Raw genomic sequence first — 20,000 nt, 5'->3', positions numbered from 1 at the left:
GAAAAGGAATAGAAATTTCTCAAACGCACTTACGAATGTACCGGAACACGATAAAAGTTAATAATATTCGATCAACAGAAAAAAGGGTTCTTGTAAAACATACATTCCTTAGGTAAAATGATTAAAAAAGGACAGATTTTCTTTGCTAGGAGAAAGTTGGAATGTATACCTTGGTTCATTTGACGTAGAATAAAACCAATAGAGCTGAGACTGGCGACTTTGACTTTGACTTTTCATAAATAAGTGAATAAACGCCGGAATGGATTGCACGGTTTTTTGAACGAATCAAGTCCAGTTGAAACCGACATTAAATCAAGATTTACTTTAAACTGAATGGGTGGGAGCTTTCATGCTTCAAAGAAAGAATAAGTGCACAAATTTTGACACTGATGATCACGTAAGCTATTAATTATAGTATTAATAAAACGCGAATTTATACACCAAACATGGAACGAAATAATCACGCATATTCCAACGTGATAGAAAAATATAGAAATGGCTAACTGATGAGACTGAATGGTGTTTCGGGAAGACTTTACATGGAAGAGTTAAAAGGAAAATTCAACACCATTTCCAGAAGTGAACAAAACAAAATATTTATTCTGAAATTAATAATGATGGGCGCGTTAGCATAATCATTTCTACTAAACAGTGTAAAAAGTAAAAAAGTACACACACACACATTATGTTGTCCTCATTTATTGAAAATATAATAACAGAACCTAATGATATATACGTATTGAGATTATTTATTAGCTAATTTATTTTTCATGATATTATATTATCATATATATGCTTTATATTACCTTCCTCTCCCACTTCTTAATATTTAACAAATTGTTGATCTTTTACGATTCCCTCCATTTGATATTTGATATATATATATATATATATATATATATATATATATATATAATATATATATATATATATATATATATCGTAGATACTGTGTGATATGAGCGATATAATTGCCTTGCTCTTGCTTTGCTATTACGTCATATTTAGAATATTTATGTTTATGTTCCCGTAAACGATTAGTGCCATCAGTACACCTCACACGGTGCGCTGTAGGCATTATTAATCTCTGTAGCATTCGTACCGCCCGTAGCTACCACCCCTTGCATACCTTTTACTGTACCTCCGTTCGTATTCTCTTTTTTCCATCTTACTTTCCTCTTTCTCTTAACCCTCTCTTCATAGTGAAGTGGCCAGCTTTTCCTCCTCATTTACCTTTAAACCCTTCTTTACTCTTAAATTCCCTTTCAGCGTTGAATGACCTCATAAATTCCAAGCGCTTGGCCCTTGGTCTAAATTTCATATCTCAGTTCCAATTGTTAAGTTTATATCTATCATATACACATTATTTCGACATTTTATCCGGCGAAGTCACCATAATTACTCTCTAATTTTTCATAAATCCAAGAGATTCCTTATAATTGTCTCCGAATAATATTGTTACGAGTAATGCTCAGGCTCATGGTAGTACTATTACTACATAGTCTAGTTTTTGTCTTCTTGAGTATTGTCTTTTCATTTTGTTATTGACAGCATTGTTTATAAATTGTCAACCTTTTCATTAAATAGTTTTTGAAATTACGATAAAATGGTGTTGATGAAATTAATCCAATTTTTTTTAAACCGATGATTGTCCTGTGCAAAATTCTGCCCTTTCAAAACCATTTCATGTTCAAAAATATTTTCAATAATATAAATATTGTCGTTAATCCCGGAATCAGAGAGTTGGTCATTTGTTCATCGGGGATTTGTTGTTATTTCATAAACAATTAAATTGTTTCCAATCATACACTAATCTTTAAAGAAAGCTTACCGATCAATTTGCACTGTTCACAATACCTTTCCTATTTGTTTATAAACGGCTAGTTTTCATCTTTGGGGATTATTCTTATTTTTGTAGATGCATGCAATCTCTGACCAGCACCCTTTCATATATTGGATCTTTAATGTAAATGTTTATTCATTTTGAAGACAAAATCTTTCTGATTGTAGAGCGTACTGAACTTATAAGCCCTTAGCAACTCAAACTGAACATTTTGTGCTATGAAAGTCTTTCTTGTTTTCATCGAGTTAAGAAATATTCATATTTATATTTATCATTATGAATAAAGAGATTCGTCATTAGTTTGTTAAATCCGAAATAATTCAATTTTCTTTTAATCTTTTATTTCTTTTTATCAATTAAAAGTTAGCATTCAATTCAATTAAACATTGAAAGATAGTTTTTCGATTACTGCACGATTCATGTGCGGATTTTAAAACCAGTGCATGCCCACCGCGTCCATATTGTGGTTTATTAAAAAGCCAGTGTTTCTTCCTAGTTACAAGATTTTTACTATCGATCTTATGACCAAGAGAAAATCAGCATACTGATAATAGGTAAAATAGTAAATGAAACATACGCCGAACAGTTCCCCTTTGAGCACAAGTACTTAATGTTTTCCAAAATGCTTTGTTAGTTGCCATTGTTCCTATCTCCAAAACTTTTCAAATAACTACGTCAATGTGGGGCCACAGTGCGATGAACACAGGGTCGTTGTCACTTACATTACCCAAAGCTGTTCTGAGTCAGAGTTCATGGATTATTCTTGTGATGGGATATGATCATACGTCTGCTGACGAGATGTTTGCACTGATGACCAGTCATTGCAGACGATTCTTACACAGGTAAAGTTTCCTACGCATTGCCAATGGTCCCCTTCAATGAAAGATAGTAACAATCCAGAGAATCGTGATTATCCAGGTTATTAAAGGTGCCTTGGTACTGTGTTTGAAAGTGGTTACCTCTTGTGATACCATAGCAGGCCTTGAAAAATACAGTTGTTCCACGAACAATAAGCCGTTCGAAATATGAGGATATCCATACAGGTGTGGTCTGCTCTTCCATTCCCTTTTCATTTTGGACTGAGAGCTGGGAGAATGCTTCGTAATCTTTCGCTGGAGAGGATTAGTATTTTCGGGATTTAATCTTAGATTATTCACGTCCAGATATTTGCCTTTTTCATGTTTCCGTTGCATCTTTATAAACGCAAATTTTCTCATAAATCATAGCTGGTCCGCTGGCATTATGATGAGTGTCGAGGCATGTCACTCAAATGTCGCGGGTTCGCGTCTCCCTTAGGGCGACGAAAAATCATTGGCTCTGTATCATGTTCAGTTACTGCTGCAGTGTCGGGTCTGGGGTGGGAGGTTGAAACCAACAATCTTTGGAAGCTTGAATTTCAAGTCAATGGTCCCGTGGCCTTCTTCCATATGAATAGGTTTCATCTACTGAAATAACAATAATACAACACTCTTCATATACTAAACCAATAGGACGCCCTAAAGGCAATAACTCGCGAAGCTTCAAGTTAAACCATCAAAGGTAACGTTAACTAAGTCTCTCTGAAATCTCTGCTATATATACATTATCGTTAATTGTGTTTCAAATAGTCTTAAATAAATCTTATATGGGATGAAACTGAAAGATATAGGGGTTTATCTGCCGAAGAATTGTTCTTTTACCTTCGATACTTGCGGTGATATTAGCATTTGAATGGCGTTAGGGCCGGGCCGTGGTGAAAATTATAATGCAATAAATAAAACACCATTTAAATTTGAAATTATGATATTCTGAAAATAAATCTTATAGGAAATTTAAAGATGTAAAGTTTTATTTACCGAAATAAATTTTTATTTATCTTCAACACTTTTGGAGATATTAGCATCTGAATAGCGATAGGGACTAATGCAATAATTAAAACTTAATTTTAAATTCTATAAGGGGTAAAATTCAAATATAAAAGATTTTATCTACCGAAAGGATTTTTCTTTTATCTTCAATACTTTTGGAGACATTAATATTTTAATAGCGTAGGGGCCGGGCCGCTAGAAATAAGCTCGTTTCCAATAAGACTTCGCTTCGCTCGTAATAAAAAAAAAAACTACTTATAATCTACTTTTTTTTTCTAAAGATCGTCCGTCGATAACCGACTTCGATTGTCTAAAGGTCATTTATCTTTAGCACAGGTTATGTTCCTAGAGATCAACTTTCGCAAGTACACTTTCTTCCTAAAGATCAACCTCAGTTGCTCATCTAAATCTCAGCTATCGAAATCCCTAAAGATTAAATATCAAAGGCCTATTTTGTGCTTCTAAACATCTGACAATAGTACAAACGTATGATTGCTTTGAAATTTATGTATTTTCGTTTTATATATATTTTTTTTTTTTTGTAGTTATTATTCCTTTCATTTCAGTCTGGGGGCTTCCGAAGTTCATTATTGGTCACGATTTACTCGTTAAAGTTGCGAACACATTTATAGCATACACGCGTATTCACACAACGTCCCACTCAAATGCCTACAGACAAACACACATACACACACACACACACACACACACGCGCAAATAAAGAAAGAGAAGTGATAATTTTTTTTAATATCTACCAACATAAGATTCTTAGCTACATTTATTAGACGACTCTCTTCATGGTTTATAAAAAAAAATTCACATATTCCTTGATTTTGAAGTCAGAATCTCCTAGTCTGTGTGTATATATAGATATATTGTGTGTGCACACGTGCATATATATATATATATATATATATATATATATATATATATATATATATATATATATATATATATATATATATATATATATATATATATATATATATATAATATATATCTATATATACTATATATATATATATATATATATATATATATATATACTATATATATAATATATATATATATATATATATATATATATATATATATATATATATATATATGTGTGTGTGTGTGTGTGTGTGTGTGTGTGTGTAATTGTAATAGCCACAATGCCCTCTTAACTTCTCGAGTTCTTCACGCGAAGATTTCCAGAAGTTTAGAGGGCACTGTGACATTACAATTACATATGTATCTGGTAAATATGGAATAGTAAATTATATATATATATATATATATATATATATCTATATATATATATATATATATACTGTATATATGATATATATATATATATAATATATATATATATATATATATATATATATATATATATATATATATATATATATATATTATATATATAATATATATATATATATATATATATATATATATATGTATATATATATATATATATATATATATATATATATATATATATATATGTATATATATATATATATATATATATATATATATATATATATGATATATATATATATATATATATAATATATATATATATATATATATATATATATATATAGTATATATATATATATATATATATGTGTGTGTGTGTGTGTGTGTGTGTGTGTGTGTGTGTGTATGCAAGTATGTACGTATGTATGTATATGCAACATAATTCTTATATTTCATGAGAAATAATTTGATTATTTATAACATGCCTCCGGAAGCAATTATCCTGACATTTTCAGAAATACCTATTGTGCCATGAAGTTATTCCTCTTACAATAATTTTATTTATGTTTTTGTTGTTCAAACGTGGAATAAAGAGAAATCCCGAAGAAAAAAGTAATAAAAGTTCTCCATTCAGTTATGACTAGTACTTCGTCTTACAAATCATACTGAAGTAATTATTTTTGGTAGCTGACACTAAATATCAGCAGATGATATCGTTAGCATCACCACTCAATGAAATGATTATTTGCTGAGGAAATGGAGCTTTGGTCATATCTAAAACATTATGTAAAAACAAAATTATAACTGAAAATAAATTTTTTTGTGAGGAACTGTAACAATTTCTTCATGTTGCCTTATGTTAAGAATATAAGTGGAAAGATTCACCAGCTATCAATATAAAAATGTCGATAAATACACTGGGGTTCATTTAATTTTGAAGGAACATAGAACTCTCATATAAAGCAACAGATATGCAAATATTATTCATAAAGCATTCGACGATATGCTTAGTATTTATGCTATAAATTAAGCTTACATCAATCTGAATTGTGGGAATGCCCAAGTAATCGTGTGTTCATCTTATCAACCCAGATTAGTTTCTTTCCATGACTACATTTTTTTTCTTTTTTTTTCTACTAAAGTTTTTGTGCGGTTTATCTTTCTGTGTAATTACTGCGTATCACCTTAATTACTTCAGTACAGTTTTATATCGTCCATTTTCGGTCACAGAGCACATGGACGTACGTGTGCCAATTACTGAGGACAGGCGCCAGTTACGTTAGGGTTGATACCGATAGCAATTTACTTGACTAACCATCAATTAACTTGCCCTGTAGCCACTGGTCAGCGTCCAAGGTTCGTATACTCCTTGATTATTATTTTACAAGAAATATAAAGATTTCAAAGGCAAGATTCGGAGCCTTCTTTTTCTTTGTTACAACCTGCAAACGGCTGTTTCCAAGTTTAATTATTATTAGAGGTAAAACATAATATGCTTCCTCATAATTAACCTAATTTTGTCAGTTTGAGGCAACCTAAATCTTTTTATATTTTGGAAATGCACGATTCATTCCACAGTATCTTCACAAAAACACAGTCGAATATGGAATCAACTCTTCCATTAGTAGTCTTGAGATACAGACGTCAGTCTTCAAACTGGGATTATTGAGTATCATGGTGTTTCTTTCTGTGGCGTGAATAATGTTCTCTACCAGTACACTAGGATATCCGCTATAAGTACTGATAAATGTACACCACTTGGACTCTGTATATGGAACTATTGATATCGATATCATTCATAATGGGTTCTGTCAAGCAACAGACCCCACTAGTCTCACTCCTAAATAATAAACAGATCTTCGTGTACGAAAGAATACATATTGAAATACCAACACTTCTGATCGTTATCTACGAAGATTTTCAAACATTATCTTATTTCGTTGTAACTGCTCATCCATCCTTCCCTGTACATTTTTTAGTAAATATCTCCGGTGAGTGCGATGTGAGTTCTTTTCGTTCTATTAAATCAACTCGAAAAAAGAAAAGCCTTATCCGTTTTGAGCCGAAATGGTAACAATTTTGAACACTTTGGAAGCAAGCAGCAAAAATATGGCAACAAAGGTGTTCCCGCTATACAACCTTCAAGTTGAAGCGTAGAAAAGAAATGCTATATTCATGTCCCTCTACACATGATAATTCTCTTTTGTCACTTAGAGAAAGCCATCTCATCTATAATACCGCACTGAATCCCTTGCGCCTCTAATGTGCCTAATGAATGGAAATCCCATCCACCCTGTCACATTAGCCAGGAGCAGTGGTACTGCCGATATGATCAGCACCGTAGGAAAGTCGCCGCGAATAACGACGCTTCCATTATTTCTGCCAAACCTCCGAAGAAGGAGCAGCAGCAAACCCTTTCATGTAGCTAATGTCTTCATTATCAAGAAGGGTTCAGAGATTGAGTTAAGTGTCTTAGCTCCCATGCTACGAGGGTGACGAAGGGACAAAGGGATGGCCTAAGAAGTGGGATTTAGAGCAAGAAGACGTTTATATACCAGGACGGGGGCGGGGGCGAAACCTAATGTTCCGATTTTTTTTTTTTTTTTTTTTGTGCTCTAAGTAACGAGTAATTATATCTGGTCCTCTTGCATGAACACGCGAGGCAGTAATAAAAATTACAAACACGCACTCAAGAAAATTAAACAAAAAAGATTACTGGGAACTCTTATACTTTATATATATATATATATATATATATATATATATATATATATATATATATACAGAGAGAGAGTCAGAGAGAGAGAGAGAGAGAGAGAGGGAGAGATAGAGAGAGAGAGAGAGAGAGAGAGAGAGAGAGAGAGATTCACAACATTTCAAATACATTTGAACATAGTACTTATGACAGTGCAACGATGCCCTACATTTATTTACAAATTTGTATACATTCAGACATACGAGTATACACGCACGCACGTATATATATATATATATATATATATATATATATATATATATATATATATATATACATTATATATATATATATATATATATATATATATATACATATACTATATACTATGTGTGTTTGCGTGTGTGTGATGCGCGCGCGCACGTACGATGGCTCCAGAAACAATACTAGACACATATTAGTGTTAAATTCAGTGTTGACGCGATAAAAAAGAACGTGTTTTAATTGCCCAACATAATTGCCTAATTCCCACTAACTAGTTCGACCTACTACATGAACACTATCCTCTTGAGAATGATCCATCGACGTTTCCCATTCACAAATCGCAGCAGAGTCCCTGACCGGTAGCCGTTATTCGCTTCGATTTTCCGCAGGTGAATAGGTAAACAATTGCTATCATCTCCCTGAAGTGTTAAGTCCGCGAAGTCAACCGTCTCTACCCTCCAACAATGAAATTCCATCATTAATCCTTACCTAAGGGCAGGCGGTCATTATTGCTTACAGTGCCCATTGCAAAGCAGACCGAAGCGTAGAATTGACGTTCCATAAATCGCCCGAGAAAAGCAAAAGCGACGAATAGCTCACCGTAAATTCAGTTCTCTCTAGATTCATTTGACCTGGATCTTTGTCGCTTTTGTGCTCACGAACATACAAAGTTGAAAAATGGAGAACAATTATTCAGCGGAATGGCCATTGTGTCCCGGCTTCCTATTCAGCTCGGTGGATTGTTTATTTACTTGCTATTGGATTTCTAATCTGCTTCACCTTTGTCTAATGCACGTTTTTCTCTATTTCTTCTTGTGAGTGTTTTTATTATTGTTTTTTTTTTTTGTTTTTTGGGCGCTAGGGGTGGGTGGTTGGAGGGCGGGGCGCGGGTGGCGTTCAATGGTAATAATCAACAGTTTTGTTAATTCTTGGCATTACCCTTCATTGAAAAGACACAAAGAATCCACTGAAGGATAGGAAATATTACAGAAACTGTGTATAAAAAAAAGAAACAATTACGAGAAATACCATAAAGTTCCTATAGCTTTTGTAGTAATACTGACTCAAACTTTATTTCTTTCAGGTCAATGTCGTGGTTATGCCGTATTTGAAATCTCAATGTGAATATACTTATTACCTTTGTTGAACTTATTTCGTATATCTGTGAACATTAAATCCTGAAAAGATAATTTTATCCCCTTAATTTATCAGATGTAAGATTTTATTACCTTTTTATATCAGTGGTGCACTGTAGGCATTTGTTAGTAGTCCTTGGTATTTGCAGCGTCTGTCTGACCCTTAGCTGCACCCACCTTTTAGCTTTATTTTATATAACTCCATTTCCCGCTTTCTTTTTTCAGTCATGCTGTCCGAAATGTTATAACTATTACGTCTTAGTGCAACTGCAGGGTTTTCTGCTTCATGTTTTTATTTTCTGGATCTCTTAAGCTTGCTGTCTAACCACTCCAACACCTTCTATTCAATATCTTAAACGCAGAATGGCAAAAAGTGTTGCAGTGCTTGGTCTGGCAGCTTAAAATTAATGAACTGAATGGTTATGATTCTTCTCTGTATGATCAAAATTTTAATAAAAAATTTGCTGGTTTAATGCCTTCAATGAAGCCGCATATCTCCCAGAAATATGCATAAGGCAATGAAGCCACATATCTCTCAGAAATATGTATAATTTTCTGTATGTTTTAGGTCAAAGAATTCCTTATCTTTTTTATCGATATCCCTATCCTTCTCCATCATAAAATGTCTATTTTCTTTTATCTGTTTGCAATTTTCATCCTTTTCGTAGTCTACATCATCCAGTAATGATGAACTCCCATCATGCTGACTTTTCTGTGTCATCTTAGGTATTTCTAAAATCTCTCGCATGTAACCGCCATCTATACTTTTCCCTTTATAAATATTTTTCCTTTAAATTTAGTGCTTTTATAATATGATTTCTTCTCAGTGACCCTTTGCCACATAGAAAGATCCTATGAAAACGAGTGATTTTCTTGAAAAGATTAAGAAACTTGAAACTTCAGTGAAATTCTTATTATATAAAATCACCTGGGGGACAGGTAGAAAGAAAAAAAGTTTAAATCAATAAAGGTTTTGACGAAATAATTAAGCAGTAAAAAAAAAAACAGTACCTTATTACTGCTGTGCAGTAATGGTGCAGTGAGTTCAACATGGCATGTGAAACTCGTGCAATTATAAGTGAGGCAGGACTATTATATCGAAAACATGCAAAATATATAATAAGAAATTTTGAAATAAAATTACATAAAAAGTTACCTGAACTATCTTTCATAAAGGATAAAAGAGCATGTAAATAGAGATACAAAAGGACAATCTTCTTACTAACAAACCAAAGAAATAAAGAAGCAAAAATAATTCCAAGGGAGACCATTACTACCTACATAGGAGAGTGATTACTACGATTACGAAACAGATTTTCAAATGTCTTATATAAGATAAAAAAGGAAAGGAAGACAAGTGCCTCAACCAAGCATTTGCTTTCGGGGGAAAAACATAAAACACCAAAGAAATTAATTAGTATTAGTTCATCCTTATGCCAAAGATATGCCCAAAATGTAAATATAAAAAGAAAACTAAATATCAAATTCGATAAATCTCCATATAGATAAATTACAGATTCATGAAAAAATAGGGGGAAATTAAACGAAAAAATCTTTAGAAATTAATATTCAATTATACATACACATTCATACATACACACAGACACACACACACACACACACACACACACATATATATATATATATATATATATATATATATATATATATATATATATATATTATATATATATATATATATATATATATATATATATAATATATATATATATATATATATATATATATATATATATATATATATATATATATATATATATATATATATATATATATATATATATATATATATATATATATATATATATATATATATATATATATATATATCGCCAGTTGGAATCATATCCGCGGCCGTTGGAGAAAGAAATAAAGAAAGAATTCAAGAAGAATACAGAGAAAAATTTAACTTGAAAAAAAAAAAAAAAAATATGGCGTCGTAGTCTCACCTACGACGAGCATCTCGGCGCTCTTGGACTCCGTGTGAAAGGAAGGAGCATCTGCTGACACCTCACACTTGTACTTGCCAGATGACTGGAGGCTGACTGTTCGGAGGGTTACCTTCCGTTCGTCGCTCAAGGCGGTCTGGTGGGGAAAGAGAGAGAGGGAGGAAATCAGTCATTGATTTTACACACAGATTTCAGTGCCAAAAAAAAAAAAAAATGCTTATTTTTTATAGGAAAAACTGGAAAGTTGCCCGAAGAGTGTTTGCCTGTTTCAAAAAATACCTTTGCGTTGTATTTGAAAAATTCACCGTAAAAAAAAGGGTGATTTTTATAGTTATAGCTTGAATTTTGCCCGAAGACAAATCGTTTCCGTATATCCAAAAATAACTTGGCATTGTAGTTGGTACATTCACTTAAGAAAAGGTAAAACTTATTCTTAGGCATCTAGTCTCAACGATCACAACCACAAATGAAAACCTTTATTCAGAAATATGCAATAAAGATTAAATGAAAACGTAGATGGTTCAGAAAGTTGAAAAGGAACTCCCCTTAAAACCGGCACCTTTCAATATTCAATCATTTTGATACCGGACGAAGCCCTCTAAAGGTGGTGTCCCCGAAGGAAAACGTTTTCTGATACATTTTCGCATCCTGACGATAAGTTTGGAGCCCGGAGGTAACAGTAATTTTTGCGTTGGTGCGATATATACTATATATATATATATATATATATATATATATATATATATATATATATATATATATATATATATATATATATATATATATATATATATATATATACTATATATATATATATATATATATATATATATATATATATATATATATATATATAATATATATATATATATATATATATATATATATATATATATATATATATATATATATATATATATATATATATATATATATATATATATATATATATATATATATATATATATATATATATATATATATATATATATATATATATATATATATATATATATATATATATATATATATATATATATATATATATATATATATATATATATATATATATATATATATATATATATATATATATATATATATATATATATATATATATATATATATATATATATATATATATATATAATAACTCACGCTCTTTGAGGATATTTCAAGCGAGCACGATCATATTTAACTTAAATTCTGCAAATAAATGCAGGTCGCTCGGTACAAATTTTGTTGGCAAAAATGCTGGGAGATGACAGAAAACACGGCTGCGTGACAGACATCCCTGCGAGACCTGTAACATCTGTCCCAACGTCGATCTGAGATGGAAGCCTCGACGTCACTGATGGGTTGTTACCCTTCCCGCGAGGCAGAGTAGCTGACATGGTTGATTATACTTCTGTCTTCATTTATAGGATGGATGATGATCCTGGCGAAAATGATTGCCATGGAAATCTCTCTCATTCAGGTGCGCATGATGGATTGAAAACGGGGATGACACGCTACCCGCAGGAAGTCATTGTTATGGGAAATATATATTTCGTTTTTTTGGCATTCTATTTATTTCGCCTGGCTTTTGTTTTCTGCAGCTGGATTTTTTTTTATTTTTTCAGACATATCGGTGTGTGATAGCATACACAAATGCATTTATGTATCTCGTCATTGAGTGTGTATACAAATTATTACATCTGCTATAAAACTTTTATCTTAGTCAACTTTCTTCATTAGAAGTCCGTAACTGTTATAACACAGAAGGAAATATGCTTACTAATAATCTGTATAATTTTAGGAAAAAACACCAATAGTTTTTTTTTTATTTGAAGGAAAATATGTTGAGAACATTAGGTGCAGCTTAATCGAGAAAATGAGAGATGAAATATATTTTGTAACTTGAGCATAGCAACGTCTTTTGAGCATTAACATTACTTCATAAGAAAGGCAGTTTATTTTTCTTTTATCCAATATTCATCATTTTCATACTAGGTAAGATTTACTTTTATCAAAATGGTCTTTAGATATAATGAGCAGGTAATCTATATATTTATTTTTTCGCATTCAAAAGAGCGGCCAAACTTGCATGTATCTAGTAATAGAAACCAGTTCGATTCCCATACATGAAAACAGTTCCACAATTAGATCATCAAACCACATTCAATGAAATATAATAACACCCTGTTACTCAAGGCAGTTCCTCAACCGAAGGCACGTATCACCTTGAATGGAATATCATTTAATTCTATATAACATAAACCTATGAATACAATCTGTTCCTCAAGGGAAGGAACATACCATCATGAACAAGGTAGTGCCGTCATTGCAGCTTTCATTCCTGCTATGTACCTCCTTTCATATTCGCTCTCTTCCACCTCACTCTCCACCCTGTGTTTACACATTTCAACTCTTTCTACTCTCAGTTTCCCTTTCAGCGCTGAATAACCAAATAGCTTCCAGTGTTTGGCCTCTGGCCCAAATTCTGTATTCTATTTCTATATTCCACAGAGATCAACAACATGCTACGCAATCATAGCCCTCAAAACCAGCTCCTCAAACGAAGTCACCACCGTAAAAGACGTGTTCAAAATCAAATTGTACAAGAACAATCTCTCAAGCGTCGTCGCATATAAAATCCTATGAGATTCATTTGCGCAGAAAAATAGTCCCAAACAAATACACATGATTGTGACCATAAGTCAAATCCGAATACTTAATGAGACTTATTCAAGCGCAGTGCAACCGAGTAATTCCCATTTCCTAACGGACGCTTCCCCTAATGAAGTCACACGCAACCCGGAATAAAATCCCATTTCTCAAGGACAGCTCCTCAAATGAAGTCACTCTGCCACGGCAATGCCAGATAGAAATCCCGACCGCAAAATGAGTGAGGGCAAAACAGATTCTAATGTAGTCTTACGTTTTGCCAACCGGCTTACTGTCTTGACGTCACAATAAGGGGTCTGTCGAGATATCCTAATCCTCTTTGTGGCTTCGTATCCTATTTGGAGTTTCAAGAGCTTACTCAGGAATCTATTCAGGACCAGTCTTTACTTATGAATGTGATTTTCCGTCGGTCGGAGGAGGCGGAACTCCCCTGTTTGGGTTAACGTTTCCTGCTTAGTCTAGGCTTATTAAGGGAGCGCCAACGTCTCGGGTCGATCGCAGCTCGCGTCCCGATTTTCATTAATTGTTTTGGCAAGAAGCTACGAGGGATCATATGTGATACTCTTTTCCAGCGGTATTAGGTAAAATAACTCATTAAGGATGGATAAAAAAAGAGCAAGTAAAATATGCGCCAAGTTTCTTCGGCGTAATCGAGTTTTCTGTAGGTACAGTGCATAACGCTGTATGAAACTCTCAGCCAGCAGTGGTGGCCTATATTGTTGCAGTGCCAGACTCACGATCATTGTTAATTTAACCTTAAATAAAGATAAATACTATTGAAGCCAGTGGGCTTCAGTTTGGTGTTTGATGATTGGAAGGGGAATGATCAACACACCAATTCGCAGCCCTCTGCCTCAGCAGTTTTTAAGATCTGAAGGTGGATAGAAAAGTGCGGACGGACAGACATGTAGCCATCTTAATCGTATTGTTAATCGTATTTCCAATTGGGTAATGGAAATCTAAACCCCTACAATGTTTGTACATGTTACATCAGTAACACCAGAAATGTCTAAATTGGGTGGATGATTTGGCTCCCTTGATATTGAACTAAACATTGATAGCTTTTGGACTAATATTCAAGGGAACTAAGAACTAAAGTTTTATGCTTTTCCCCTAATCGTATTATCTCCTGGTTACACACACACACACACACACACACACACACACACACACACACACACACACACACATATATATATATATATAATAATAATAATAATAATAATAATAATAATAATAATAATAATAATAATAATAATAAAACTGTTAAACAAGCAACCTGAAGGAAAGGTGAGATAAAGTGAACATTAACAGAGACATTAAAGACAGAGTGAGGAAGGGAAAAGGCAATAACAGAGGAGGAAGAAAATGGGATGATAAGGTAATAGGAGTAAATGGAGAACGGATAGATTTATAGGGGGACGGGAATGAGACAATGGTTATAATTGTGTAAGGTCATTATACGAAGTGCAGAAAGAGAGAGACAGGAGGAAAGGAGAGACTGAGAGAGAGAGAGAGAGAGAGAGAGAGAGAGAGAGAGAGAGAGAGAGAGAGAGAGAGAGAATATTGTTAAAGTGATGACTTTGGAAGAATTGTACGTGGTAATATACAGAGGAAGAGCAGAGTAAGGGAGAGAGCTAGAGGCAATAAAAATTATGACAATGGCAATAGAAAATCGGTGAACCTTGAACGAATGAGTAGAAACAAACAGAAGAGAGGAGCACTCATAAAAAGCAAAGGTAAAAACAGAGCAGAGCCTACTACTTTCTGAACAAAGAACACATCAAGCGATACACAGGCAAACAGACACAAAAGCATTTGAGCATGATGAGCTCGATGATAATAATATGGACGGGAAAAAATAGAAAATGATGAATGAAAAGACGAACTGGAGAAATGCTGATTACCCATCGCACGTATGCATACGAGAGAGGGACGAAAAGAAAATGAAATTGGTAGAATACCTCCAGAGAGTGGAGGAATTCTCCCGGGAAAATGAATACCAGGTATAAAGAAAAATTAATGAAAACTGAAGGAGGAAATATTGGACAACGCAACGAGGGCGAGGGAGAGGGAGAGGGAGAGGGAGAGGGGGAATAGGCGTGAAATAGATGAATGCATAAACTTGTAAAAGAAGAATGTTAGAGGAAGCAGAATAGGAGGTGGGAAGAGAAACGGCCCTTTCAAGTTAAACAAGGGACAGAGAGAGAAAGAGATTGGGGGAGAGAGGGAATGCTTTGAAATATACGAGTGTGTGTGTGTGTGTGTCTGTGTATACATGCACACACACACACACACACACACACACATATATATATATATATATATATATATATATATATATATATATATATATTTATATATATATCTATATATATATATATAATATATATATATATATATGATATATATATATATATATATATATATATATATATATATATATATATATGTTATATTGTATGGATGTATGTATGTATGTATGTATATATGTATATAGATATATATATATATATATATATATCATATATATATACATATATATATATATATATATATATATATATATATATATCTAGTATATATATATATATATATATATTCATCATGGATATATATATAAAAAAAGAAGATAATATCGGAAGATCAGTGCAGTCAAGAAATGAAATTGATATCAATCAAACCTCGGATTCCCAAAGCGCAATCATTTACTTTGCATTGCAGATCTTTTGCGGCAAATTTTTCTTTCTAGCTTTGAAACTTTCAGAATTGAACCGTACTTCTTTGCAAATGACGTATATTTTACTCTAATAATTTTGAGGCAATTAAAATTTTTTCATTTAATCACAGAAGCCACCAGACGCCGCAAAATGTACAGTTACAATCAGTAGCATATTTTACAAGTTATAGGTAAATTTTTGTGTTGGTTTTTAGCCGCCTTATACGGAATAAGCACTGAAAAAATGAAGTCAATCACTGTTATGAAAAAACTTGAAATGAGTTCTCCGTCCTTTTGCTCTCGATTCGACTGATACGCAATGAGTGGATACAAGAAAAGATTAAACATGTTTACAATTAGGCCAATTATTATTTCTGTTTTACCAACCTTATTCAGCACTGGTTTTATGTCAGTAAGTTGATATATGAACATTATTGACCTTTTAATCAATTCTTCTTTCAAACTGAAAGGATGGGGGTTCATGTATGTCAAAAAATATTAGGAAATTCGGATTTTCTTCAGTAATCTGATATAATAATAATAATAATAATAATAATAATAATAATAATAATAATGATAATAATAATAATAATAATAATAATAATAATTAATTATTATTATTATTATTATTATTATTATTATTATTATTATTATATTCACCAAAAATCATCTCACGTATTCTCTATCCGTTGAACAGTTAAATGTAATTATCAGGCCGGACGAATACGTACAAAGAGCATATTTTTCTGTTTGTCTCCATGGAACCTTTTTCTTCACGAAGAAATCCTGTTCCAACTAAAAATGAGAAATTTCCTACTATATTTCTCATTTTCTACTTTCAAAAGTTTGAAACCTTTTACTGAAGTTTTTTTCATATAAATGTAATTGTGAGTCTTCCGATAAAATGTTCATATCATTAAGTCAGGTATAAATATCTTATATACATCAAGTTGAATTAATAGTCTACATTTTATTTTCCTTGGAAAATAAAATGCTCTGAATATGTTTCGGATCAGATGATATGATAGAGGTAGAATTCTGTTATATCCGGAAAATAGCGGAGATGAAAGGATATTTACACACACACACACACACACACACACACACACACACATACACACACACACACACACACACACATATATATATATATATATATATATATATATATATATATATATATATATATATATATATATATATATATATATATATATATATATATATATATATAATAATTGTAAAAAAAACTAAGAAACAGTGGGAGCAACGACGAAAGAATCCTCACTTTGATATTGGTTCCATATATTAAGTACTGATCAGATATTTCTATATATGTTTGTGTATTGTGCGTGTATTAGGATGCATGTATTATGCTTGGATAGCTAGTTTCATGTACATGCATACCACGGAATTGTAAGTAGATTGCTCACTGCCTTGCAACCACCCCCTTCCCTCTCTCTCTCTCTCTCTCTCTCTCTCTCTCTCTCTCTGAAATTAAGGTGGAAAAGAAGTAATCGGTCCCGTCCCCCCACCCACCTTCCAAATGGAATGTTCTCCCTCAATCAGGCCCTCCGTAGCAGCATCTTTGGGAGAAATTGTGGTTCGGAACACGAAAACAGGATCAACGCCCAGTCGCAATCTCTTTCTATCAATAAGGGAAGAACACAATGGGTCCTGCCAGCGTGCAATTGGTGCCGGGAGAACGGGAGTGAGGGAGGAGGGTGACTGGGTCTAGGAAGAGCTAGGCTGGGGTTTAGTTTCCCCAGAAGGGGAGTGGGAGAGGAGGAGGAGGAGGAGGATGAGGAGGAGGAGGAAGGAGGGAGGGCTGGCGGCATGGCCTGTGAGGGGGGGGGGGGGGGGAAGAGCGGTTTATTTCCGCCAATCTGGTGAGCTGTTGTTGGGTCGTCTTTCGGCAAGAGACAGTTTTCTGCCTTAATGGATTTCTTCTTCATCCTCTTTTCGTTAGGAGCGCTCGACGATCCGGCGAAAGGATTTACTCTTCCTGGACAGCCCCTAATCTGTGTCTGTATTACTTGGGCGAATGATGGACGCCCAGTTTTCCTTACTGATGCTTAATGGAAGCTCTCCAGGAAATACAACATGCGTTTAGTCGAAGGAAACCTTTATCAAGATACTCACACATTATATATATATATATATATATATATATGATATATATATATATTATATATATATATATATATATACGTATATATATATATATTAAACAGGCGGAGGTTTTCTCTAAACCCAACTATACAATGAAGGTAGGGGAAGCACACCAACAGGTCAAGGAACTCATATTTATTAAGTTGCAACGTTTCGAAGCCAACCAGCAGGCCTCATTTTCAAGCTAAAAAGTAACAATATCTGATTAGTACAATAAAATTAAGCTACAATATTAAAATACACAATGTAAAGTACAATAAAACAATCACAGTTAAAAACACAAATAAGGACCAACCGTTGAGTGTGAAGACAGAGGAAGGACTAACAAAAAACGTAAGCAGTTCACGAGAGGTAAAGAGGTGTAGACGTGGCATGGGTGTTCAGTGAAGGGACCAGTTTTTTAATAAACAAAGATTCATTAATTGTTAAAACCTTGTGATTGGAAAGCTCTGCCCAAAACCTGAAAGTCTTTGTACTACTGGGATCCGAATAACCTACATTTATCGGTATGATCCCTTATGTTGGAAAATTCGGGATTCGAAAGCTTAGTGCTTCATGTGCTCGCTGGAAGAGCAAATGCTTGATTCTTGTCCCCTTAGTTACCATCCACCCTTTTTTATAAACGGTACGTTGACGACACGTTTGCACTCTTTAGAAGTCGGTTTGACGCCGAGAGGTTTTACTTTCATCAACTCATTTCACCCTCAAACCATCAAATTCACCATTGAACACGAAACCAACAATCAGTTGCCTTTTTTAGATATTTTAATTACACGCTCTCCCTCTCATGGCTTCTCAACTTCCGTTTTTAGAAAAAAAGACATTCACTGGTCTTGGTACAAATTTTTATAGTTTTTGTTCTCTTGATTTTAAGATAAATGCCTTATTAACCATGCTTCATTCCGACCGGCCTTTGCGTTTGTCTTCTAGTTGGCAATCTTTTTCACAATGAAGTCACGTTCTTGCAAAAATATTTTAACAGCAACTGCTTTCCCACCCAGTTGTTCTTTAAGCATGTCTCCAAATTTTTAAATAATATTTTTGTTCCACGTCATCCTACTCCTCACGTTCCTAAATTACCGTTCTATGCTAGCCTTCCTTTTATTCATAATACAACTTTATATAAGGAACTCCACGCTTTAATGTCTGGTCATCTCCTGCCATGAAATCAAAATTATACCTACAAACCCACTGAATATCGGTAGCCTTTTCAACTTCAAGGACCGTTTTTGGATCCATTGATGACCTCATGTGTCATTTACAAGTTTACTTGTCCTCGATGTAATCGAGGAACCTATATTGGATCGACACATAGGTTACTCAAGGTCCGAATCGACAGTCATAGAGCTATCAGCTATAGAACTGGCACTAAGCTTTCGAATCCCGAATTTTCCAACATAAGGGATCATACCGATAAATGTAGGTATTCGATCCAG

General features: G+C 33.3%; 1 protein-coding gene across 1 annotated transcript in view; it reads right to left on the bottom strand.

Moving 5' to 3' along the window:
• The window catches only part of LOC135217311 (cell adhesion molecule 2-like), a 282,994-nt gene that overhangs the window by 34,117 nt on the left and 228,877 nt on the right, over positions 1-20,000 (bottom strand). The window contains exon 4 of the mRNA XM_064253091.1: positions 11,007-11,142. Within this exon, the coding sequence (XP_064109161.1) occupies positions 11,007-11,142 (136 nt within the window). The remainder of the gene's footprint in view (positions 1-11,006; positions 11,143-20,000) is intronic.

The sequence above is a fragment of the Macrobrachium nipponense genome, chromosome 7, assembly GCF_015104395.2.
Source record: "Macrobrachium nipponense isolate FS-2020 chromosome 7, ASM1510439v2, whole genome shotgun sequence".
NCBI classification, from domain to species: Eukaryota; Metazoa; Arthropoda; class Malacostraca; order Decapoda; family Palaemonidae; genus Macrobrachium; species Macrobrachium nipponense.
Note: the sequence above shows the minus strand (reverse complement) of the source record. Positions and strands in the feature narration are given on the sequence as shown.